Source organism: Solanum tuberosum, unplaced genomic scaffold, assembly GCF_000226075.1.
Source record: "Solanum tuberosum cultivar DM 1-3 516 R44 unplaced genomic scaffold, SolTub_3.0 scf00137, whole genome shotgun sequence".
In the NCBI taxonomy this organism is placed as follows: Eukaryota; Viridiplantae; Streptophyta; class Magnoliopsida; order Solanales; family Solanaceae; genus Solanum; species Solanum tuberosum.
Window position 1 is genome coordinate 844933 of NW_006239066.1, and position 27386 is coordinate 872318.

General features: G+C 36.7%; 1 protein-coding gene across 3 annotated transcripts; it reads left to right on the forward strand.

Moving 5' to 3' along the window:
* The first annotated feature begins 498 nt into the window (after positions 1-498).
* On the forward strand, positions 499-27386 carry LOC102584417 (uncharacterized). Of its 3 annotated transcripts, none has more exons than XM_006352036.2 (20): positions 499-745; positions 906-1066; positions 1139-1213; positions 2114-2229; positions 4268-4382; positions 5532-5660; positions 6885-6932; positions 7056-7261; positions 7356-7552; positions 7660-7952; positions 9015-9167; positions 9258-9617; positions 9719-9868; positions 10411-10486; positions 10739-10866; positions 11028-11219; positions 12246-12386; positions 12556-12684; positions 17262-17468; positions 26908-27386. In XM_006352036.2, exons 2-20 carry the CDS (start codon positions 932-934, stop codon positions 27058-27060), a joined length of 3003 nt encoding a protein of 1000 aa, XP_006352098.1. In that variant the 5' UTR covers positions 499-745; positions 906-931; the 3' UTR covers positions 27061-27386. The 3 variants fall into 3 exon arrangements, with proteins under 3 accessions (XP_006352098.1, XP_006352099.1, XP_015166258.1); XM_006352037.2 differs by having other exon boundaries at positions 9018-9167; XM_015310772.1 differs by lacking the exons at positions 499-745; positions 906-1066; positions 1139-1213 and having other exon boundaries at positions 2132-2216.

Here is a 27386-nt window from a genome sequence, read left to right on the forward strand (position 1 = left end):
AGTTCCAACTTCTTATGCTAGTGCATTTTGTATGTTTTGAACGTGTCCGAGTAGAGATAGTTATTTTAGACTGACTAACAAAAACATATTCTTTAAATTGTTAAATGTACTTATATTCTTAATTCTGATATAACTATTATGATATATATAGCGTGTGTTTTTCTTGTTCAAGTAAAGCACGACATGTTTTTGTTCTCCTTGGGGGTTCATCTAACCTAGAAAAAGAATTTTTATATGATGTTTGTCACTCAAATATTGAGAGTTTATTACTGTCTAACTTGTGGATTCATCTTCTCATAAATAATTTTTGAATTAAATTTATGTATTTTAATATAAACGATTATATGTATTCTATCATAAATATATTACTTTCCAACACAAACAATCGTTAGGTTGGACCTGCCCGTTACACTTGTAAGTTAGTGAGAGCCACTATTTATAAAGATTCCCTTTTTAGATACTGTTTTTTTTTCCACGCCTAATTACTTTTCTCCAATCTCTGTAATAATTAGTTTTCTTTTTTGGTGTAATAATAATTAGTAGGATTGAAAAACCTCAAAAGGGGAGGAGATTTGTAAATTTCAAGCCTCTTCCCTCCCCCTTTGACTTAACAATTCCAGATATTATAATATGTAGTAACTTTTTTCTGTTTTAAACAACCATTATAGTTTTGATAATTTCGTTCAAAGAGAATTGCTCATTGGCGTGGATCTAGATCGAGAGTTGAATTTTGGATTTTCAATTGGTAGGTATTGTTTTTTTATTGTTGAATTTTTTGCTCCTTTCGCATTTTGTTGATTTCATGATGTTTTTTCTTATTTACGGACCCTCAAAATGCATAATCATATTAGAATTTGTATTGTTTCGATTGGATGATTGATTCAAGTGAAAGTGGTGGTGTATAGGGATTTGGGCTTGAAATTGTATAAATATGGGGGTAATGTCAAGGAAAGTAGTGCCTGCATGTGGTAGTCTCTGCTTCTTTTGTCCATCATTGCGAGCAAGGTCAAGACAGCCTGTTAAACGCTACAAGAAGCTCCTTGGAGAGATTTTCCCCAAATCACAGGTCTATTTCTTCTTTTTTTTACTCGTGATATCATCTTCACTCTTTTGCTATATTCACTATCTCTTATTGCAGGATGCTGAGCCAAATGATAGAAAGATTGCAAAACTTTGTGAGTATGCTTCAAGAAACCCATTGAGAATACCAAAGGTAAAAATAACTTTTTTCTTCACTTATAATTCACTACTTCATCAAATTTAACTTTTTGTAATTTTGCTGCTATTCAACTTCCCAAATACTGAAGAAGACCCACTAAAATTTTGAAGTTGGGACAGAGTATTGTATTTTGCTTTTAAGAATTTGTTGAAAAACTGATTCATGAGAACTTCAATTTCTCCCTTTAGTGCTCTTCTTGTATTTTAAGCTATGTTGCAAGGACTCTCCAAAAATGTTGCTGCACCCATATTGGATTCTCCAAAAATGCACTACTTTTAGGGCATCCTTCACACACCTGTTGGCAACGTAGATTTTAAGCATGTTTGTCCTGTGGGCAACATTGTATTTCTCCTTTCACAGGGGACAATTAAGTCATCTTAGTGATTTTTTTAAAAGGGGAAATGCGTTTTGTTATGCTTTATACCTTGGATGTTATGTTCAAGGTACATACTTGAGAGGATTTTATTATCTCAAATTGCAAGTAGTTTCTAGGAATTCAGCCTCCGATTTTTTTTTATTGTTTTTTTGCAGTAATGTTCTAAAATAAGAGTTCAAAATCAGGTCATGAAGTCTCTTCCGTAGTTTAATTTTACTACAGAGGTCTTTTTATGTTTGCTCCCTCACTTAAGGCATGAGAGGGATTACTCTGTAAGAAAGGTGAGCTCACTCTCTCTGCTAAATCATTGAAGTGAAAAAATATCCGAACCTCCATGTGTCATATTCATCCTGATATATAGATAAAATGTTGCCATGAATTTCTACCTATGAATCAGAATATTCATATTGTAGTATTGGGAGTTATGAAGTTTCATTAATTTCCATGTTTGGAAAGCTTTCTTGGTGTTTTGAGTCTCCTTAATATGTGTATACTAATGACTGATCAACGTGATTCAGATTACCGAATACCTGGAGCAAAGGTGTTACAAAGATTTGCGAAATGAGCACCTTGGGTCAGTAAAAGTTGTTACAATGATCTACAGGAAGCTGCTATCTTCATGTAAGGAGCAGATGTAAGTTTGAACAATTAATAGAAGTATTTGTGTACCTATAGCTCAAAACTAAAAACAGTTTGAATGTCCTACTATAGATTTATCTGCATTTACTAGACAAGGAAATGATAGGAACAAACCATAAGTTTACTAAGGCTCTTCTCAGTGCTAAGCTTAGATGGGAAGATTAAGCCAGATCTTATGCCGTTCTAGGTGCATGGCTACAATTATTTGTGGCAGATGAAGTTGAACATGAACAGGTGATAAAAAAGGAAATGGATCTTGCTTATCCAGAAAAGGAAAAAAGAAAAAAAGAAACAGAAAAAAGGGAATGAATTCTGGAGAACAATATGGAGAAATATGGATCTTCTATATTTTTGTTCTCTAAAATCTATATGTAGAGAAGGATCATCACTAGATTGCTTGGTTAGTCTTTGGCAACAGTGAAGAAACTAGACGGAAGAGCTTTTTTTGTTGTCCTCAACTGCAAGGGAACTACAAAGGCTCTTTATTTCTCATATGCATACGTTAATGTACAGTGCTGGTTTTGCAGCCCCATGGTGTAGTTCTATAAAGTTCCATTACACAAGAACTTAGAACTTAAAGAACGGAAACCCCAGCAGTAAATTCCTCTCCCTTTGTGGAGGGGCTGTTGATAAACCTCAACTGGTTATCAAGAGTTATGTGCCTGAAGAAAATCCACATTAGATCTACCCGTTTTGATAGTGTTCCTGTTCTTACTTGTTTGAGAGCATTAAAAGAGTTTGGAGTTGAAGGGGAGCCTTGGAGCAGCGGTTAAGCTGTCTTCATGTGACCTATAGGTCACATGTATGAGATTGTTTTAGATCTTTTCCCGCTTTTTTTTTTTTTTTTGAGAAAGGTAACTTTTTAGTCTATATATCCACATGTATACTACATCAAAGTGTAGTCCCCCTTCCAAAATTATTACAACCTAGGAAAACCATTTGTACTTTTTGTTACAAATAGTCTAAAACATCAATAATATCTTCAGTCTGTCCCAACACTTTTTGTTCACACCAAAAATAGTACAAAGCCAGGCAGTTCATCTTAAAATTTGGCAGATTGTTTTGCTTTCCCTTAAAGCATCTTTGATTTCTTTCCTTCCACACTGTCCACCATATACAAGCTGGGACAATCTTCCATCTCTCCTCCTTTGTTGTAGCATTGCCAACTCTCATCCAGAACTTCAATACTCCTTCAATGTTCCTTGGTTTCACCCAAGTGATTTTCCTCAGACAAATGAATATTCCCTGTAGCTGGTCTGCCCATTTACAGTGTAAAAAAAGATGGTTGACTGTCTCTGTTTGTTCTTCTCATAAGTAACACCTGGAACACAATTGGTATTTCCTCTTCTTCATGTTTTCCCGTGTCAGTACTACTTCTCTGGTCAGCTGCCATGTGAAACAATTGACCTTGTATGGAATTTTTGTCCCCCATTTCATCTTCCAAAGCCACTGTTCGATCCTGTTGTTTGAAGTGGTGAGGTTCTTGTATGCTGAGTTCACAGGGAAAACTCCTTTGTTGCCTATCTTCCATATAGCAGTATCTTCTTCCCCAGTTAAGTTGTTGAAAGGGGCCAAGGTGTGGTAGAGAGCACCTATCTTTCCCGCTTTCCTTGGTGACTTGTATTCTTGCTTCCTGTTGCCTTTGTTTTGAGCACTGATGTTACCAGAGATCTAGTAGGTTATCTTGAAACTAGGCAATGAATTATAATACTGAAAAACGATTTGCAACTCTGTAGATGCCACCTCAGATATGTCTAGACACTATTCAAGTAATAATGCTTAGTTGTTTCCTCAGAAATTTCTGACTTAAAAATAGGCTATAGGGTATCTACGATGTTCTAGTTGACTAAGTAATTTTAGATGGAAATGTTTCTTCTCAGTTAACATCAGTATCTATGCATGTGATATGCAGTTTTGCATTATTGCACTGATACAAACGAAGTTCTGCATACAATATTTACTCAAGTTACTTTTGACTTTGATGCAGTTAGAACAAAATGTAATTGTTTAATTGTTTAAATTTACAACTGCAGGCCACTATATGCTGCTAGTCTATTGGGGATTATCCGCACTCTTTTTGAACAAACACAGCATGATGAAATGCAGATTTTAGGTTGCAACACTCTAGTCGACTTTATCAATAGCCAGGTTTGTATGCCTAAGGAAAATAGATGGTTAATATACACGGATATCATTCCTAGGAAAGACTATTTTGAAGTAGTTGTACTCTACTCATATATTTTGAACCGAGAGCATAATTTCTGAAGATGGACTTGGGTAATATAGCTGCCACTGTATAATTTGATCATGAATCATTGTGTCTCTTACTGATCTGTCATAATTTTGGAGCGGATAGCAAGTACTGATGTCTGTTAGGATTGTGAAGAGTCCTACTTCGACCCTTTAAGAGATGAGTGGTCTCTTTAATATGTCTTGGGCAATTCTTATCTCTTGAGCTAGCTTTTGGGGTTGAGTTAGACCTGAGGTCCATTTCATTAACATGGTATTAGAGCCAGGCCCACCCAAGTCTTGTTTCACACAATATGGTCCCCCCATCATATATTATCCATGCTTCAGATGTCTAATCTGGGCATGAGGGGGAGTGTTAAGTCCCACATTGGTGGGTGGGAGGCAAAAATTTTCTCCTTATATGGTCTTGGGCAATCCTCAGTTCTTCACCTTTTCCAACTAGCTTTAGCTTTTGGAATTGAGTTTGGCCCAAGGTCCATTTCTTTAACACGATATCAGAAAAAGCTCCATCCCAATTCTCATTCCCGATGTTGGCCCCCATATTAATGGTCCACACACCAGATGTCTAGCCCTGAGCATGAGGGTGTTTGTGTGACGAGTCTCACATCGTCCCTTTAAGAGATGGGTGGTCTCCTTAATATGGCTTGGGCAGTTTTCATTTCTTGAGCTAGCTTTTGGGGTTGAATTAGGCCTGCAGTCTATTATTGTAATTCCACGAGGAGGATGTAACTTTTGATGAATGAAGAACAATATTAGTATTGCACCTACTCGCCCCAAAAAGGTAAAAGAAGTTATGGTATTGCATATTCTATCCTGGATTTTGAATGTTTTTAGTCATCTATTGGCTTCTATAAGAGGCTTAACTCTAAAAGAAACAAGGGGCAGTTTGGGATTTTATTTTTGGTGGGTTGGTTTCACCCTTGGGAGTGGTTTGAGAGAAGGAAATGGAGTGTGATTTTGATAAATGGATTTAGAAGAACCTGGAAAATATTTTGGGTTTATGCTAAAAAGTGGATTCAAGTTCTCTTGCTTCTCCTTGTTAAGCAGATGGATGGTACTTACATGTTCAACTTAGAAGGCCTTATACCTAAACTGTGCCAACTAGCTCGAGAAGTTGGAGATGATGACAGAGCCTTGCGCTTGCGTTCTGCAGGAATGCAAACTTTGGCTGTCTTGGTAAAAACTCAGTCTCTCTCTCTTTCTGTTGCTTAGTATTTATTTAATTATACTTGCAAAATTCTCAAGTACCCAGAACTTGGAACCACTTCAGGTGTTTGGGGTGTTTTCTGATATTCGGAATTACTAGATCTTGATGACATAGACTAATGATAGTACCTTCTTTGAAGGATTTATCTGCATTTGTTGTTTCACTAACGTCAATATCTTACCACTTAATCTCAAATGTAGCTTATTCTTGCAGCTCTTGAATCAGATACTAGGATGGTATGTACTTTAGTTGTCATCACACAGAACACTCCCACGACTGTAGGAGGAATGAACAAGCTAATTACTCTTTACCTTTTCATAAGTGGCTTTGTCTCAATACTGGACATGTCTTGGACCAGTTAGAACCAGGAAGGGCCCATGTATGGTGATAAAAGCTTGTAATGTGAATCCCTAATTAGCACTTCCTGATAACTAGTCTTATATTGTTAAGGACGCGAGGTACATGTGTCATTGTATTTTTGTGTGTTGGAGTTATTTAACTCATTTCAAAGTGTAATTTTTCACTGTGCCTATCCAAACTCATTAGTTCAATGATAAGTATCTACTTATATGTCGTGTTTTGGCAGCTAATTTTGCCAGTTTACATCAGAGAATTATCAAGTAACTGGAAAAGTTTCAAGTGTATAAAACTCATCCTTCGGGGACATCCAATAAAATTGGGAAGTTTCAAGTGTATACAACAGTAGCTTAACATAGCGCGGTAATTGAGAGAAGGTGCCATTTTGTTTCAGTACTCTACTGCAGCTTCTATAACTGAGATGAGAAGCTTCTTCCATGATGTCTAAACATTAGTTTCTCAAGGAGCAACTTAGAGATTACCCTTTCCATTTTTTTAATTAATTCACTTGAATGTAGTGCATCCAGAGATGATTCAAAGTTTGTGAAGCGAACAGATAATGGAAAGTAATTAAATCTAGCATGAGGTTCAGTATTTGCTAATAAGGTTAAAATAGTAAACAACTTATATGCTATGAAGCTGATGGACCATTTCTCATCATAGCTACACATTATTATTTTCGTGTTTATCAATTTTCTTGGAAGTTCAGATATATTTTTGATTCCTTGTATTTCTCTAATTTCTCTTTAGGCTACACTGTGGAGTCTATTCTTTCCTCTTTTGACCTTTCTCCACTTGTGTTTCATTTGCTTTTTTTTTCCCGCTTTTTCTTTTAGGTGTGGTTTATGGGGGAGCAGTCTCATATCTCCATTGACTTTGATCATGTAAGATAATTTCAATATTACTCTTTGTCAAAAATTTCAATATTACTCAGTTATTCGATTTTCAGATCAAGAGATACTCCAACTGCCAATTGTTGTTTCTAATGTTGGATGAAAACAATGCAGATTATTACTGCAACTTTGGAGAATTACATTGACTTCACAGTGAACCTAGAAAATGGACAAGACAGTAAACAGTCTGAACCTTCAGAACAGTGGGTTCAAGGAGTGTTGAATAGTGATTATCACAGCTCATCTTTCCCTGATATGAGCAAGAAGGTTTCCTCCTCGCCAAATAGCATGAATGCAAATACAAAATTGACATCCTCAATGTAAGATTATACGCCTAAAAAGGCAAAGTTCTTTTCCTCCGGCTGACAATATAATGGATTATCTTACTTTATATTATTGTCATACTTCAATCAGAGAGACAGCCAAAAGCCCCTCTTATTGGGCCAGAGTTTGCTTACGTAACATGGCCTTACTGACAAAAGAAGCAACTAGTGTACGGCGGGTTCTTGAACCTCTTTTTCATAGTTTTGACACTGAAAACTATTGGGGGTCAGAGAAAGGACTCGCCTGCTCAGTGCTCATGCATTTTCAGTGCCTGCTAGAGGAATCAGGTGATTCATGGGCTCCTTGTTCCTTTTCTTCAGCTGAGATTAATATTTGTGATTTGTTTAGTCATGTTTCTCTTTCAATTTTTCCTTAATACGAATTTTGATCCCAGGTGAAAATTCTCATTTGTTGCTATCCATCTTGGTCAAGCATTTGGATCACAAGAACATTGTCAAGCAGCCTGACATACAGATCAGTATAGTTAATGTGGTCACACACTTGGTAGAAAGTGCAAAAGAGAAGGCTTCCGCAACTATAGTTGGTGTCATTAATGACCTGATTAAACATTTACGGAAGTGCATGCAATATTCAACTGAAGCATCTAGTCCAAAAGATGGATTAAATACTTCTAACTCCAATCTTCAGTCTGCCCTAGAGAAGTGCATATTACAGCTCTCAAAGAAGGTTTGTCTTTGATAATTTGGTTTCAATTGGCTGCACGCATGCATTGTACTCTGAAGTTTTCTTTTCTTTTACATATGTACCTAAATCCAGCACGAAGTTGACAATGAAGTAAATTGTCTTCATCTAAGGTTACTTGCAATCCACTACCCTTTATTCTGTTCCATATGTTCTCAATGTTTTTTTCTTATGTGTGTTTGAGGAAGCAATTCACTTTGCATATTGACAGTTGAAGTTGTGCCTTTTTGCTTTTATCTTCCAGTGCTGATTAAAAATTGTTTGGACCAGAAATACATGCTTATTAGACCTATGAGTTTCATAATTTGACTTTTTTTTTATCAAGTTTAAGCTGATCCTGATTTAATAATTTTTTCAGTGTGTACTGGACCCAAGGAGAGTGCTAGTTTTAATAACTACAAGTGAATAAAAGATGAACATTGTGTACCCAGCAGCCTTTTCTTTGCAGTTTGTTTGGCCTACTTATTCACTCTATCCCCATAATGAGGCCTTTAATAGAAATAGTGATCTTTTGCATTTCCTAGAATCTATACCAGGAAGTAGTTTTAAAGCTCTACTTGGACTCGGTGTAAGATTTGATGCAACTGACACTATTTGAAGGTCAATAGATGTTGATGTTTTCAGTCAAAACTGTGATGATAATGAGTTGTTCAAATTTGATTATAATTTCTGGGAGTAAGTTCTTTCTCTGAGTTTAATGTTCGTCTGCTCAATTTATTTTCTTAGTTTTTTGCTATAAGCTGCTTGCTATTACAAGAAGAAGAAGAACAACAACATACCCAGTGAAATCCCACTAAGTGGGCTTTGGGGAGGGTAGAGTGTACGCATACCTTGCTATTACCAAGTACAATTGATTGCAAGCATCAACATCCTATTTGCCTCTGGTAGAGTGCAGGAACCAAGTGCCATTACATGATGAATGCTGTATTTTTATTGTCGCTTATAAGTTATTAAGTTTAGATCTTCATTTGCTTATATACACGAGCATACCCTGTGATTTTATGTTTTAGGTAAAGGTAGTGTTTTTATTATGACATCTGTCATTAGCAGGTTGCTGATGTGGGCCCTATACTTGATATGATGGGCATGGTGCTAGAGAACATTCCAGCTAGCACCGTCGCTGCTAGATCAACGATTGCAGCTGTGTATCGCACAGCACAAATTGTTTCTTGCATTCCAAATGTGTCATATTACAGGAAGGTAACTAGAATCTGTTGTTGTGCTCCTGATTCATGGTTTTGTAACTTTTATGTAGTCCAAATGGTATAATCTGCTCTCAATCACCCTCAGGCTTTTCCAGATGCTCTCTTTCTCCACTTGCTCTTGGCAATGGCACACACTGACCATGAAACACGAGCTGTAGCACACCATATATTCTCCACTGTGCTTATGCCACCTGTCAGTCCCTTGTCATCTCTACATAGTAGAACTTCTTCCCAGAGTATTCTAGTCCAATCACCAAGGAAGTTGGCTAAGGTTAGAACTAAGAGTTTCTCCGTTCAAGATAGAAATACAGATGGAAATGGTTCTAGAGATGGAGAAGTGGGAGAAGAAAATGAAGATGTCAGTCGCCATTCACATCAATCTGGCGACTCTCAATCTCAAAGTCAATCCTGTGGCTTCAAGGATGCCCTACCTGACAGGAAATCTGTATGGAAGAACTGATCTCTCTTCTTTTATTTGCACGAGTTGTCCATGAATTTGTTTTCCTTTTAAGCTTGTTAAATGTCTAATTGTCTGAAATACTTCAGGAGCTCATTTCGCTTCGGTTGAGTAGTCACCAAGTGAGTCTTCTGCTTTCATCTATCTGGGTTCAGGCAACACTGACTGATAACGCACCTTCCAATTTTGATGCGATGGCCCATACGTACAAAATTGTTTTACTTTTCATTCGATCAAAGGTTAGATCCTATCTTTTTTGTTGTATACAAACATTTCTCTGTTCCAGTTTTCAGTATCTAGTGGCAAATCATTGACCATAGAAATGTTTTCTTTTCTTTTTTCTTTTGTCTTTTTCTGTATAGCATCCCAAGTGTCTAACAATCTAACTCTAATCAGAGATGCATGGGGAAACGTTCAAGCATTTTGTTTCTCTTGTAGGGTGGTGTTTGGACGTGCTGTTGAAAAAAGTAGATTTTTTTAAAAATATGTTGTTTAGTTAAAGTTTTTAATTCTCAAGAAAGTTTTGTCCCGGGTACAGGAGTGCCTCGAGGAAATTTTTATAATCAAAAAGCTCTTTCCATTTACACAAAATTCAGAATATTTCAAGAAACTACAACTATCCAAACACATTTGCACAAATTATTTTCTCCAAATAAATCTTTGACAAAGCTATTTTAAAGGCTACTCCAAACTGTTATAAGTCTTGTATTGCTTGATCTCCATCTTCTATGTCGTTCTGCAACTGTTTCATCAACCACATGATTGGTCTTGCTAATTGCAGAATTCTAGTCATATGGCGCTTGTTCGGTCTTTCCAGTTAGCCTTCTCTCTAAGGACTATTTCGATGGATAAAGAAGGTGAGTTGGGTTCACTATCCAGTTCCACCATCTTACGAACTTGGGGAGCGCAAGCTTACAGTTATTTAGTTGGGGTCAGACATAAATTTTGACATCAGTAATACGACCTAATGAAAACTTCAATCACTTTAGAAGTTCCTGACTGGGTTGTCGATGATCAATACTGTATCTTACAGTGAAATTTCTGGTTTTACCAGCATTAATGTCTTTGTCGCAAATACTGACTGTCGTTTTACTCACTGATTACTGAAGGAGGTTTACAACCATCTCGAAGGAGGTCTCTATTTACTTTGGCATCATATATGCTCATCTGTTCAGCAAGGGCAGGCAATCTCCCTGAACTAAGTCGTGTGGTTAAATCATCACTGACAGATGAAATGGTTAATCTCCCAAAACTCTTTGTGTTTATGTTCTGTTTGTTGGATAAGTAGTTGATTTCTTCCAATCTTGCTGTTAGGCCTAATCTGATCAGCTCTCCATGTTTTCTAATATATATAGTTTGTTTAAATTTTAATCATGTCATAAATGTTTGGTTAAATAGGTTGATCCTTATCTTAAGTTGGGAGAAGATGTGAGGCTGCAAACGGCATCTGGTAGTGAAACATATGGTTATGGCTCACAGGAAGATGAAATTGCAGCTTTGCAATCCCTGTCAGCAGTAGAGTTAGACGATGAAAAATTTAAAGAAATCATTATGTTGCACTTCACATCTAAATGCGGAACATTGTCAGAGGTATTAACTTTCTTAGCTTTCTCAAACTTTTGATGTATGATGCAGGTTCGCAACCTCGTAAGTGGTGGGGAATCTTTGTTTGCTGGCAAGACAGATTTATACACACTAATGCTATCTTTTTGTGTCATTAACAACTAGTTTGATTTGCTTGGTCAATACAATTATGATAGATAGAGAAGATTGTTTCAAAATAGAAAGAATGATGTAGGCAGCACCAATGAATCTTTCTCCTTACATTTGTACTTTTGGCAAGGAATCCACCTTTTATAGGTAGTTTGGTAAGTTTGATGGAAGATTGTGGTTGACTCGGGTTGAGTCATAGACACTACTTGTACACTCTTTTATGACACTGACTTGATGTTGTAAGAGTGAAGTTTATCGACTTCTCAACAAATAACAGAGTAGAAATAAAAGTAGGTTGAAGAAATAACTTCTTGTTTGGTTCTAAATCGCTCCTTTGTCGACTGATATAATAACATTGTGTCAATATAAGATGATTCAAAAAGTTTCCTGAATTCTATGAAATTAATATTCATTGTCCACATACTTAGGCATTATTCTGAATAGTTATCATCAAAACTGGTTATTTAATCTTTTTAGTGTCCAAAGCGAACTATTGGAGAGTCTCCTTCTCTCAGACTCGCTAAACTGCTTCCATGAGTTTTCTGCTACTGAACGATGAGAGTATTTGATTGGAGCATAATCTGCTCTAGTTACAAACATGTGTGCCACTGTTTATGCAAATTCATAGGAAAATGGATCCGCTGTCAATATATTCTCATTTTTTCCTTTTCCGTAAAAAGTCTCTGGGAATGGAGAAACTATTGGTAGGGCGTGCTTCTTTAATGGGCACTAATTTGCGTGAATCTGGATTAGTCGGGCTAGTGGGTTCTTGATACCAGATGGTTATACCAAAAAAATCCCTCTTATGGATCTTAAACTATTAAATAAATGAGTTTCTTAGTACAGGATTTGTTCTCATCTTCTTCTAGAACAGGATGTTTAATCTTGGCTACTGTTTTCCAGGATGAGTTACCAAGCATAAGAAAACAACTCCTGGAACGGTTTGAACCAGACGATGCATATCCACTTGGGATTCCTCTGTATATGGAAACGCCTCACCCCTGCTCTCCACTTGCTCAGATTGAATTCGAGACTTTTGATGAGGTTGTAGAGGAACCATTTTGTGTATTTGAGATATACATTTATGATTTATTTATGTCTAGTTGGTTACTATTTTTTCTTTTTGTGATGTCTTGAACTTTCTCCCACCCCAATGCCATGACTTTCAAATATGCTTTCTAAGAGAGGTAATTGTGTTTCTTTACTCTATCAGGTCATGGCACCACCTTCCCTCATAGATGAAGAAACAATTTCAGATGCTAATGGAAGCCAATCAGGTCGAAAGACATCTATGTCTATCAATTCCCTTGACATTCTAAGTGTTAACCAACTTTTAGAATCGGTGAGTAACTGCTTTGAAGAACATGTTCAGGAATATTTGTGGAGTTGTTTATGTTCTAGATTAGTCAATGGTTAGGGTTACTTACATATTTTGACATTTAAACTTTGAAAATCTACTTGGTCCTTGCATCATTGCAACAAGACTACAAAGGGGGAAAGATTAGAGAAACATGTCTGTATACTCGTCTTTACGGGGAAATCTAGGGTTCAGCCTATCTTTTGTTTTCCCATTGGTGAGGCATAGTAGCCAAATGGGACGAAATTGAATGATCTCCAACGCCCCATTGTATCTGTGTTCAGGCATGACAGTGGTGCCGATCAGGATACATGATTGAGTCTTCGTGTTCCCGGGGCTAGACCTCGCGTTCGCGAGACTTGGTAGCTTAGTGGGCTGCCTTTGCTGGGGACCCCTCGTGTTCATGAGAAACTAGAAAAAATAAAATCTGCAATGTTCAAATCTCATTTTTCTTGTCTAAAACTCACCGGAGCCCCTTGGGTCCCACTCTGAGCCATACTAACAAGTACCAAAAGAAAACATATGAACCTATGAGAAGTTTCAAAATATGATGGTGTAAATACTCAAAACGAGGGGGGTAAGATGTTACACCTTAGTTCAAGGGATTACGAGTAACCAACAAATCTTTATTAGGTGAGATCTAAATGCTCTTGAAGGTAAATTTTATGATGATTTTGACTAAGAGCTTGTTTGCCATTGCTGCTAAAAACTACTTATTTTTAGAAGCACTTTTTAAAAATAGCTTTCCAGAAAAGTGCTTTTGAAAAAAATAAATTTGTGTTTGGCTAATTCATTTGAAAAGTGTTTTGGATAAACAAACTGTGTTTGGCTAATCTTTTTTAAAAGGTGCTTTTAAGAGTCAAATTACGAAAAAGGGCAAGTATCAATGCATTTTTAATATTAAGATTATTTTATAGAGAGAAATATTTTAAATATCTATTACAAAATTTTAATTAAATTTTATATTAATTAAATTAAAATGTACATATTCAATTTTTCAATCAATATTATATATAGATAAATAAATAAATTAAATTAAATATTAATATAATAATAACTTGATGATTTGAATATAATTACAAAAATCAAGAAAAATAAATTTAAAAACCATTCCACAAATTAAATCACTATATACAAAAAATAATATCGCTTTCTTAAAAACCATTCTACATAGAAAAAATTACTCGTGCAAAAATATTGTTGTTACCTTTATTTCTATTTTGTAAAATAATACATAAAATAATATATAAAATAAAAAATAATAATATATAAAAATAAAAAATAAAATTCTTGAATGATACTTAACCAAATTTGTGAGATATTGTAATTAATTAATAAGGGATATGTTGGTGAATATGTATATATGGAAGAGGTATTTTAGTCTTCAAAAAAATAATTTTCTACTTCTGCTTCTGCTTTTTTAAGAAGCAAAAATGTTTAGCTTCTTCCCAACCGCAGAAAATCTGCTTCTGCTTCCATTTAAAAACAGTTTTAAAGATTTTTCAAAAAAAAAAACAGTTTTTTTCTTAAAAAAACACTTTTTGCCTCCCAACAGCAATGTGGCTATAACTATATATATAACTAGTAAAATTACCCGCGCCTTGCATAGAAATTTAATATTACGAAATTTATAAAATAATACTTAAAACCTATCAGTGACTAAAACTAAAACAATATATTATCTGACATACAAGACTACGTAGTAACGAACATTAATAATGTAAAGGAAAATGGTAATTATAACACCTTATCATTTATCCTTCAATCAATCATCTTTAATTTGATTTTATAATTTATCCTTTGCTTGCAGGAAGTGCTACTATTTGATATTTTTGGGGAATCAAATGAACATCAACATGAGATATTAAATTTTCTAATAAATAAATAATCGTTGGTGAAGGGATAAATAAATTTTAAAAGATTGAAAAAAAGTGATCACATGTTGTAATTCTAACATGTAGAAAGTTCAGCCCTACCTTTTGAATTACATATATCATCCTTGAACCCATGTAGAAAGTTTACTAATTCTTGTCTTCTTTTCCTGGTTCACTTCGCACATCAAGGTGTGATAAAGTTTTTAAGGTCTTTATGTCCTTACAATGACATACCAAATTTGAATTTTGTCTTCAAGAAATGGTAGTACAGATCTTTAAGGAATTTTTTTATTGTATCTTCAACAATTTCAGTAGAGAAAACTTGTGTGAATACTCAATTAACGTGTGTTATTTATTCTGTACTAACAAATACTTATAACAATAACTTTGCAAAAACATAAACAACAAAGTTTAAAACATGTACTCAAAAACAACAATTAATAACATAAGCCTAAATTAATGACTATAAAAAAACATACCAGGATCTGTAACAATAGAATGAAACAAAAAGGAAAAAATTGAGCCCACTGAATGCACAATGTCTCTTTAAGGAAATTATTCCCCTCTAGTACTCGAGGTTTAAAAGAATAGATTCTCTCAAGATAGAACGATTCAATTCAACTATATTGATTCAAAAATAATGGTGTTAGTGAGCCACTCAACAGGAGCAAAGTACACGAATATTTAATTGTGCAGAAGAAGAAGAAGTAGTTTAGAATTTTCGTTGTTTTAAAATGAGAGGACATCCCCGTATTTATAGACAACAAAGGGTAGTGTGAACAAATGCTTATTGTGCCTTATCGGAAAGGTCACAACTCTTCGGAAAAGTTACAAACCTTTGGAATGGTTACAACCTTTTATAAAAGTCACAACTTTCATAAAAGTCGCTACTCTTCATAAAAGTCACAACTTTTCATAAAAGTCATAATTTTTCATGAAAGAGGAAGGCTAGTTTTGGAAATAAATAAATTAAAAGGGAATCTTGGTTTGTGGCGGCGCCACATAGGCGGGCCTATGGTTCTCTTTTATATATATATATATGATTATGGTCCTAGGAATGATGAAGGAAAGGCTATTCTAGAGTTTGTTTTAGCTTATGATTTACACGGGGTATGTTGATGTTGTTTTAGCTTATGATTTAGTGAGTGAACCATATTCAAATAGATTTATCCTTAGAAGAAATGATAAAACCAAATGTACGAACTGTAGGGTCATACCCGGAGAAGCAATGACCGCCCAACGAGGGTGGTTGTCTTGATGCACAACGTAAGAGTATAGTGTTAAAAAAATGACTTGCAAGCTATCAAGAATTCTGTGGTAGGCACTAAAACACAACGTTCAAGAAGCGCTACGGAAAGGAGTTAAAATGGGCCATAGAAGGCAAGAAAGACATCTCGTGGTAGAAAATATCAAGTTGCATTAAAAAGCAACAAGTGAAGTGTTAGGTGTGTCTAGAGGTTTAATACCTCGATCACTAGAATCCTGGTGGTGGTGAATCACGAGGTGCAAGGAGTTATTTGAGCCAAAAAAGAGTGGTATATAAAGTTACTAAAAGTAGAAGGCTGAGAAGCCTTTGAAGAATATACGAGAGCTAAGAAGGGAAGTTAAGAAGGCTATTTGTAAAGCTCAAGGGAAAGCCTTAGATGGGTTCTATCAAAAGCTCGGGACGAGAAGGGATACAATGCTCAACTACTGACTCCTTCCGGAATTGCATTTCAGAAGCTAGCCAAGAATGGCCGTTAGTGGACACCCACCACTTTCTACCGATTAGAGAGGCTCTCTGTACTTTTATAAAAGATACTCACAGGGGCTAGAAAGACTCGGTCATAGGAATTTAGAACATGTAAAACGTTTTGTCTAGTGCACATCCTTTTGTTGATCCCTCATGTTATCGATGTCAAGTAACAAAGGAAACATTTAAAGGAGGCAACTGATGTCAAGATATGTGAGAGTCATGGTGTCACCTTTAAAAGTGTCTATGCTTTACAAGAGCATTACATTAGAAATAAGGAACTTTTAAGGCTAGGAAAGGATAGAATTCCAAAGCTTGATTGAATTTCTTCACAAACAAAACACACCACATGTTCTCCTGATGTCTGGAGCAGGTGGCGGTGGGGGGACAAAGGAGTTTTTTCTGAAGTTGTATTATGAGAAGTTCTTCTTAACCTGGTAGGGATTGCCTTTCCATACATCTCAGTTTGGATCCTTAAGAGAAATAGGATATTTTTCCGAAGTCATATTTTGAGAAGCTCTTAACCTGGGAGGGATTGCCTTTCCATATACCTCAGAGGTTCCTTTGTGTATAGAAGATGGGGTGTCATTCGCAAAAAACATATCTTTTTTTTTTTGGTTTTGTACCTTTTGATATACTTCTTGGATGCCAGTGCTTTTGCCCAGACATTCAGTAAAACTTAATTACCTCATCAAAAATAAGAAACTAAAAATAAGAAAAGGAGGAGCTGGGATAATGCTGTAGAAAAATAAGTTCCTGTAAACAACTATGACTTAGGAGCATTTCACTCTGAGGATCTCTAAGTTAAAGAAATTGAACAGCTCATGTTACATGTCATTCCACATGCATAGTTACTTGGTAATTCTTTTTGTTTAACATTGTCAAATTGGCTGTGGGACTGTGAACTATAAGATCAGTAGCATGTTCCTGTATAACACTATCTCTTGCACATGTAGGTTCTGGAAACTGCCCGACAAGTTGCAAGCTACCCAACTTCCTCTACACCGATACCCTATGACCAAGTAAAAAATCAGTGTGAGGCCCTTGTTACTGGTAAACAACACAAAATGTCATCCCTTCAGAGTTTCAAGATGCAACAGGAAACCAAGGCATTAATATCCTACAATGAAAATGACAGGAAGAACCCTTCTTTACCAAAGATGGTGAGAATCACTCTGTTTGTCCCTCTATCAGTTGGTCTATCCAAGCTTTTCTGTGCTTGAATGATATATTTGCTTATCATAATGTATTTTCTTATTAACTGGATAGCTAAATAGCTGTTAATTGATAAATAGAGCTTTAAGTGCTGCAATATCCTGGGATGCAGCTTTATTGGTGACTAGTCTTCCCAACAAAAAAGTTACAGTACAAAAAGTAAGGATTTATAGCATTCCATTAAACTTACCTGCCAGCATATAACTTTGATCACACCAAACTATAGGGAAGTTGAAGAGCTCTTCTTTCTCAAATGAGATTGAAGTAGAGAGCTCCATATGTGGAATGAGCAAAGTTCATTCAGATCCTCTAACATATTCAATCATTTTTAGTGGTTTCCCGAAACTTTAGAATGTGAGAATAAATATCTGAATATGTGAAACTTTTCAATGTCGTTTGGCTCCAAGTATCCAACTTCATAGGATTCGTACCATGAACGTCTAGTCTACTTATAGATATTGATTGTAGTGCCTTGACATAACTGAGAATTTGAGGTGTTCAGATTTGTTATATAATACTACCTCTGTCCCATATTATGTGATGAATAGACGAGATAAACGTGGTGCTTAACAAGCACCAAGGTCTAATACAATTATTTTTTTGATAAAGGTAAAGTTGTATTCCTGAGGGTATGTTGGCTACCACCAAAAAGATTTACATCAGTGACCCAAAAAAAACCAACTCAAGAGAACTGCTACTAAACTTATAAAGAAGAAAAAAGGTTTAAAATCTGTCCAGCATCCTCTATACCCTCCTCTTTACACCAAAACAAGAAAATCTTCATACAATGCCATTTGATCTGTTGCACTGATTCTGCAGTATTTTCAAGACCCCTCTTGTTTCTTTCTCTCGAAATAGTCCACCATATACAAGAGGGTATCATGTCCCAAGAACCTCAAGAAGTCCAATAATCCACTCAAGATTAGGAATTATGGCTTTCTGAAATATTAGGATTTCTTTTTTCTTGTTCCTTAGTTGTGCAGTTCTTGTTTAGTAGGATTATATTTGTAGTTCTAGTCAAACTTGCTTTGTTAGTAGTGTTGAAGAGTCCCACATCAGGTGAAAAAGGGATGAGTGATCTCCTTATATGGTCTTGGGCAATTTTCCTCTCATGAGCTAGCTTTTGGGGTTGAGTTAGGCACAAAGACCATTTCTTTTAACAGAATGTCAGAGCAGGACCCACCCCAATTCTTGTTTACCGGTGTTGGGGTCCCCATAATTAATTGTCCATGCTCCAGATGTCTAGTCCTGGGCGTAAGATGGCGAGTTCAGAAGTCCCACATCAGATAAAAAAGGTATGGGTGGTCTCCTTATATTTTCTTGGACAATCCTCCCCTCATGAGCTAGCTTTGGGATGGTTGAGTTAAGCCCAAGGTCCATTTCTTTAACCAGTAGTATGTCATTCAAACTAGGATTGTGAGATAGTATTCCGTTCCTACTATAATCCTTGTTCCTAGTTTAGCTAGGATAGGGTTTCCTTAACCTCATCAATTTTACTCATTGTAAGGCCTATTTAAGTGCTCATTCTGCTGAAAATAACATTGGTGATCAGTGTTTTAAGTGGCTGCTTCAGAAACATGGTTAAACATTCTTGTCCTTCTTCTTCCTTTATTTGAAGCTTCTCACAGTCTTACGGGATTGAGGAACGTGTGAGTATAAGGTTCTTCTTCATTATATATTCTTCTTTTGTGAGTTTGAAGAACGCTTATGCTAGTTTTGTGAAAAAACATTAGTGGGAGTGCTTTTGTTTCTACTTTCTTTGTGCTTGAGAGGTGCAAAACCTCGAAAGTACATGACTGTTACCTTCTCAAAAAAAAAAACAACCTCGAAAGTACATGACTGTTCCCTTCTCAAAAAAAAACAACCTCGAAAGTACATGACTGTTACCTTACTACAAAAAAAAAACAACCTCGAAAGTACATGACTGTTACCTTACTACAAAAAAAAAACAACCTCGAAAGTACATGACTGTTACCTTACTACAAAAAAAAAACAACCTCGAAAGTACATCAGTTTTGGTAGTAGAGCCCAATTTTAGAGTCTTGATTTGCTATCTTGGTCATCATATCGATGGAGAAGCAAGTATTAGGTTTGGGACCCTCTTCAATCGATGATCAATTTCAGATTGAGAAATTAAGGATCAATAGTACTTGAATGTGAAAATAAAGAAATAAAAGTGCAATTTGATGGTTTGATGGAATCAATGGAACATCAGAACTGGTTGAATATTTGGTGCTTTAGAGTCAGCCACCAAATTTGCTATATCTCCTACAACCTTCATCACTGCCACCCCCAACAGTACAATATACTGCTGTAACATCCCCCACTTCAACCACGAGCAAGCATCTACAGCAAGCTGAAGAGCTTGATGCTGACCAAGATATGAGAGTACCGAGACGCCATGCTCAATATGATAAAATTTCACACTCAGAATATTCAGATAATCAAGGGTGTAAGGAGGATGAAATTGATGAAGCTCAATATCAATGTGATAGAAGAAACCCCAAAGAAGGCCACACAATAATCAAGAGATGTATTAACGTGATGATATTAAGCATGAAATTTCGATTGCGATGGCAAATATCAAGGCGATGAATTCATTGATTGACTTATAATTATTGAGATCATTTTTTTTATATTTTTATTTTTGATGAAGTAAGAGTTGTATTTAATAACAAAGCATCGCGGGGATGCAAGAATTACAAAAGTTGAATAGGCAGCTCCTAGGAAGGACAAAAAGGAACCTACCATAGAACAAGGGAGCTGCCAAATTCCAAAAGGAGATCAGGGTTATACACAGGTGTAAGATTAAGCCAACAAAACAGTAAAACTAAACATTTGGCCTTAACTCTAAAGCTTGCAGTTGATGTACCATCAAAACATCTTTGATTCCTTTCTAACCATAAACACCACAAAATAGTAGCAGGAACCATAGACCGGATCTTCTTGATAGGTTTCTCAACTTGCCAAGAATCCAACTAACAAAAACTTCTGTGATGTTGCTTGGCTTAACCCACCGTAGACCAAAAAGTGATAAGAACATAGACCACAGATCTGTAGCAACTAAACAGTGGATGAACATGTGGTTAACTGTTTCTGAGCTGCAATTGCATAGATAACATCTATTTGCAAGTTGGAATCTTCTTTTGCTAAGGTTGTCCTAGGTTGAGCATGCATTTTTAAGGGCAAGCCAGCAGAAAGCACGACTTTAGGGGGTAATCTGATTTTCCAGATAAGCTTCCAGGGCCATTGATCAATCTGAGCTTTGTTAGAGCTAAGGAGCTGATAGTTACTTTAACGGAATAAATGCCCTCACTGTTGTTTCCCCATCTTAGCCTGTCATTGTACCGATGGTTGATAGCACTGTTGTAAGTGCCAAGTATAGCCATCATATCTTCTATATCCCAGTCATTGAGGTTCCTTCATAGGGTTGGGCACCACACATTTCCTTCCCAGTTCTGAGCTACAGTAGTGTCTGGATTAGTAGCAATTGAGAATAACATCCAGTTACCAGAGACCAGTTCTATTTTCCGTGGGAAAATGAGATCTGAATCTAATCAATATACAACCCCAAAGGAAGCTGTTTCTTCTCATTGTGTCCTCATTTGAATCTATGAATCCCCCACAGTTATCTCCGATAAATCTGAGACTTCTTTCCTACTATTCATGCAACAGTATCCCAAAATCCCTAATCCATCTAGTTCCTGATCCTGTTCTTTCTGATTGAAACAAGTCGCCGGAGACCACCATTCAAGAAAGAGATGTCTCCAATTCTAGTACCAGACGCCAAATTGCACTCTCTCTGCCTACTGTCTCGATGGTAGTTCAAACAAGAAGAAGTTGTGACCCATAGTCGACACCTTCACCCCTGCTGTTAATGACCAACGAGTAGTGAACCATTTTTGAATAGACTCTAAAGATGGGTTGAAGCAAAAGGGATTATCAAAATAACCCACTAGACAGCAGCTCAGAAGTTGAGAACTCGTATTCGCAGGCCTGCCTTCCATTGCCTGCCATTGCTTCTTATTTGCTGCTTGGATGTAGGTCTTATATGGTGAGACAAATCTATGAAAAGCTGAATTATTATTCCCCATGATTCTGAGGATCTTAGCCGCTACTTCTCTCCAGCCCAAGTTGTACTCCTCCGAGATTATGATAGCGGATTTCCTTTCACCATTCCATTAGACGAATGAATGAATCGCCCGTAAGCATTGTAATTTTGGTAGACCCTATGTAATAAATTTTGTTGCTTCCTTCCCCATCTTTTGTGTAAGTTACCTGCTCCCATCGACACCTGCTGTAAATTCTCACAAACCCGCCACAAATTGTTCTCGTCTATCTTAATCTTGCTGGTAAATAGATTGCTCCTTTCAGAGAGGAGAAACCATCTATAAAAACCCTCACTAATATCTGTAATAACAAAATATTTGATCCCTATCATGACCTCCAGATTCTCGCCCATACTGCGTTGAGGTTGAGCCTATGAGAGGCGTCACCGGAAACTAAGAAATGAAGAAAAGTGTTTTGCGGTGATCAGAAGGACCACCGGAGTAGCTCCATCTAATTCAAACTAACTGTAGTGCATTACCTCAAAACTAGTGCCTCGGAGCTTTATGGATTCAATTACCCCAAGAAAGGGAAATAGTTTGAGATTGTTTATTGTAAAGAATTTTCTGATAAGAAGGTCAAGCTTGTTGCTATCAAGCTCAGAGGTTATACGGATCACTATGGTGGGAAAACCTCAAAAGGGATCGAGAATTTGATGGAAAAGCATGGATTCACACTGGGGAGAGGATTAAATGGGAATTGCGCCAACAGTTCTTGCAAGAGACATACTAAGAGGATTCCTAGTTGAATTTCATTCATTTTTTTGATAAGGAATTCTTTATTCATGGATGAGTACACTAGAGAATTTGAAGATCTGCGGCTCAAAAGTGTTTTTAAAGGAAAACCATCCTGCATAATTGCTCGATATTTGACTGGATTAAATTAGATATTGCGAATGTGATACAATTGCAGCCCCAAAGAATCTTTGGAGTTGTCAAACTTGCCAAGATTGTACAGACACAACAAAGGCAAGCCAAAGCATTTTCTTCATTAACTACCATTTAACTGCCAAACACTTTAAACTAGGCGAGTGGTAGTTCTAGCTCGACAAAGCCACAATAGTCTAATGCAAAACCAAGTCTCGAAAGTTGAAGGGAAGCCCATGACCTCAGGAGCTATTCTTAAAAAGAGAATGCCATAAATGTGGAGAATTTTAGGCATATACAAGCTGATTGTCCTACAAAAATGTGTTCTCCAACCTTGAAGGAGCAACCAATGAATAAGATGATTATGAAGAGCAAACATGCTGATAAGTTAAAAGAATTAGAATATAGAGATGAGGGAGAATACCTTATGATTCGACATGTTCTTCATATAGATAAACCAAGGGGGGTAAGCATGGTTGTAGAAAAATATCTTCCATACACGTATAAAAGAAGAGTTTGTATGCTCATTGTTGATTTTGGAAGTTGTACCAACGTAGTTTCTTATGAAATTGTTACTAGGGATTCGACACAAAGCTACTGCAAAAATCATACAAGATGAGATGGTTGAATGATTGAATGAATGTGCAAGTTAATAAACAATGACTTTTTTCATTCTCAATTGGAAGGAAATAGAAATATATAGATTTTCCCCCAATAACCGGATACTTCTGTCGGTAAATATAACATATTTGAGTCCATCCATAAATTGATCTTCTTTCCTATGAGTTATAGTCTTAATAAGAATTGTTCCTTCTACTTTTAACTTTTAAGACCTATATAAAAAGAATCTTGTGTGATCTAACGCCTATGGATGCTTTCCACCTGCTTGGAAACAATGTTGTCAAAGGAACGCTTAAGCCCTGAAGTGAGGTTCAAAACACGTTGAGCGTTTCGCCTCGCTTAATGAGCGCTTCAATGTCATCATCAAGACTATAAGACAACTTTTCCTTCTTCAGCCTATCTCTACCTCTCCTCGTACCTACTATAACCAACTTTTTGCACTTCCTCACTAGGGCGTCTATGCATCTCCTCTTCATGTTCAAACCATCTCAATCTTGCTTCCTTCATCTTGTCCACCACAGAGGCCACTCCCACTTTATCTAGAATATCCTCGTTCCTAATCTTATTGCTCCTTGTACCCACACATCTACCTTAACATCCCTATTTCCATGACATGTCTTCTAAACATGGGAATCCTTGATTGGCCAACACTCTGCCACATACAACAAAGTTGGTCTAACCACCACTTTATAAAACTTACCTTTAAGTTTCGGTGGTATTTTTTATCACACAAGACTCTGGATGCAAGCCTCTACTTCATCCACACCGCACTAATATGATGTGTCATATCATTGTCGATATCCCTACTTTCTTGGAGTATAGATCCAAGATACTTGAAACTATGTCTCTTAGGGATAGCCTGTGTGTCAAGTCTCACTTCCACACCTGCCTCTTGCATTGAATCACTGAATTTGCGCTTCAAATACTCTATTTTGGTCCTGCTTAACATGAACCCTTTAGACTCTAGAGTTTGTCTCCACACCTATGTCATCGTAAATAACATCCACCAAGGCACCTCATCTTGAATGGACCGCATCAATTCATCCATCATGTATCTGACCCATAAATCTTAATTCAATTGAAGCAGACCATGATATGTACTTGCTACTTACCCTTCAAGTTCAGTGTGGTAATAGTAGGAGAAAATGAAATGGAGGAAAAGGGTATACAATTTTCTATGGCTGATGGCTCTGATTCCATGTAGAATTAGAGAGAATATATAATAATTACAAGTGAATACAATTTGGTAAGTGTCTAATTACAAAATCAAATCAAATCAACCAATTAATAATAAATCTTGTACTATTTTAACAGTGACAGCGTGTTGAGTTTATTAAAAAAATTAATTGTAATTGTTTTGCAATGGCAAATAGAAAGATTTTTGGAAAAAAGATTTGGGGTTACCAGACTACACTAAATGACGGATCATTTGACTAAAGTTTGTTGGGCTACTTTGCCTATCCTTTGCTGAAGAAAGGCACCAAAGTTTGACTTCACTGATAATTATGTTAAGAATCACTAAGTTTTATTTTGAATAGTGAAATTATGAAAGAGGTGTATAGTCTATAGTGATTTTTCAATAGCCAAATGACCCTCTTATCTTCTCAATATTTATAGAGATTTTAAGAGCTTTCATAACCTGGAGGTAAAAGGCACTGACCGATTTAGAGTAGAATATTTCTGTAAATTCAACATGATATGGAAACACCATCAGGATGGACTGTTCTCAGTAAATAGGGTGTACAATAGAGGACTGTCTGAAGTCAGGAGGTCGACAGGACCATGGACGTCTGTATGGAAGAGTGTAGCACCAACTAAGGTCAATTGCTTCATCTAGCTAGTTGACAGTACAGCTTGTCTGACTCATGAAGCCCTACAAAAAAGGGGAATCTACATTGCTTCAAGATGCTCATTATGTAGGAGGCTTTAGAAACAAACAACCACCTTTTCCTACATTGTAGAGTTGCACAACAAGTGTGGGTTTTAATTCATTAATTTGGCTAAGGTGAACTGGTCTATGCCAGTGCATACCGCTGATCTTTTAAGTTGTTGGTTGGATTAGGAGGGTGGTAGCAAGAGCCAGAAAATTTAGAGGAAAACCGTTCCTGCCTGTATTTGGTGGAAAACAGTACTTGCCTGTAGTTGGTGGAACAGTTGGAAGGAAAGAAATGAAAGGATTTTTGAAGCAAGGAGAGCTCATACAGAAGATCAAATGGAAGGTCATCCCTTCTTTATGTTTTTGGCGTAAAGAATAATGTATTTTTTTTATGACAAGGGAAACCCGCAGCCGCTACCCTTTGGGTGCGCACAGGGTAAAACCCCCGCTCCTATGCAATAGCTCGCAAACCACATAGGAGAGGTAACCCGCACTAAGCAAGCCCGGCACGACGAGCTCGACCCAGAAGGCAAACCCCTTGCTTTCGCTGGCAAGGGGTTTCGAACTTGAGACCTCCAACATGGAAGTCCCAAACTCAAACCATTGGGCCACCCCGGAGGGTAGGAAGACCACACTATTTATAGGTGATGAATTCTTCCTTGCAATGAATAGGAAGATATTTCCTGGACACCAAATGCATCCTAGGTAGAGGATGTTCTGCCATTGCTTGAATCTTCTCTAGGTTTATAGTTTTTTTTTTTTTGATGACAAGGGAAATCCGCTGCCACTACCCTTTGGGTGCGCACAGGGTAAAACCCCCGCTCCTATGCAATAGCTCGCAAACCACATAGGAGAGGTAACCCGCACTAAGCAAGCCCGGCACGACGAGCTCGACCCAGAAGGCAAACCCCTTGCTTTCGCTGGCAAGGGGTTTCGAACTTGAGACCTCCAACATGGAAGTCCCAAGCCCAAACCACTGGGCCACCCCGAAAAGAATAATGTATTAGAAGGGGAAGTTCAGTTAGTAGACTTCGTAGGATTACTGTAATTAGTTTCTATCAAGCGTAAATTTTCTGGAGGTGGCCAACATGCCCTTAATGCAAAGGAATACGAAGTTACTAGTTCCAAAAAAAAGTATTGCTAGAAATTCAAGTATTTGGGACTTCAAAAATAAGAAAACTGATTCCATCCATTTGGTCTAATTTTCTTGTTCTAGCTATGAACTATGTGGACTTGCTTCTATCTAGCTTTTGATCAATTTTTCTTTTGCTAAAACTGTGAGTTAGCATTTCAGTAGATCATAATATTAGGACTTTATCTAGCCTATAGGTATTTTATAGGGAACCTTTTATGCTGTACATTATTTCTTTACAGAATATATATTTTTATCTCAAGTTTATAATTAGCCTAATACTACCACTCACTGCATAAAAGGTTTACTTTGAGATCATGCAAATCTACTTGACGTCTCTCTGGTTGAATCTAAATCCACTTTGGCTGAAAGTTGGATCATTTCGATCCTACTAATCTGGAATTTTCATTTAGCTGAACTATAGAAGGACAAAAACTGGGATAGCCTTGCTCTCGCGGAATCCAGATTAGCCAATTTTCCTAAAACTATCTAAGGCATTCCGTTGCACATCAGTGGCCATGTAAATGTATGTATTAGCTACATGGAAAATGATGATCAATGCCCCTGTAATGGTTTCTAGTACTTCGCTTAACTTTGATGAGAAAATTCTACAGGTGACACTGCTTCTGATGTGGAAAAAAAAGAGAATGGTCTGTTACAATAGGGATATCACTTTATTTATTTCTGTTGTGTTATAAATGTTTTCCTCAAGATCCTGCATATGGAGAGCATGGTCCTGAAATATTAACGAGAATTGTAAGCTTGTTCCTTTTCCTTTTGTGCAGGATATGGTGCTTCACCAGGATCTACAATTAACAACAGTTGAATCAACTCATACACAAAACTCTCTCTCTTGTTCTCGGGAGTATGGACAACAGTCCTTTAGGCTGCCACCTTCAAGCCCCTACGATAAGTTCTTGAAAGCAGCAGGATGCTGAGTTTGATGCTTTTACTTACACGTAGCTTCTAATACTTGTAAGTATTGTCTCAAGCATGTTCATATCTCGTCGTGCTCACCCAAAGAAGTGTCTTTCTAATGTAATTTAATTTGTATTGAGTTCATATTAATGTGAAGTGTGTAAGCTGGAAAACATAAGCGGAAATAATATATGAGAAAAGGAAAAGAGAAAGAAATGATGGTCTGTAGTGTCTTTCTACCTTTTTGTATCTTTGCTGAACTGGTATGTCTATAAGTGATGATCACATGGAAACCGTTTGTATCTTTACGAAGGGGACATTGATAATTTATGGTTTTCTGGATGAA

Excerpts from the sequence above, each read along its gene's own strand:
- LOC102584417 (XM_006352036.2), top strand. The coding sequence starts at position 932 with ATGGGGGTAATGTCAAGGAAAGTAGTGCCTGCATGTGGTAGTCTCTGC. Across the intron at positions 4,383-5,531 it reads TCGACTTTATCAATAGCCAG|ATGGATGGTACTTACATGTT; the intron begins GTTTGTATGCCT and ends CTTGTTAAGCAG. Across the intron at positions 10,867-11,027 it reads CATCACTGACAGATGAAATG|GTTGATCCTTATCTTAAGTT; the intron begins GTTAATCTCCCA and ends TTGGTTAAATAG.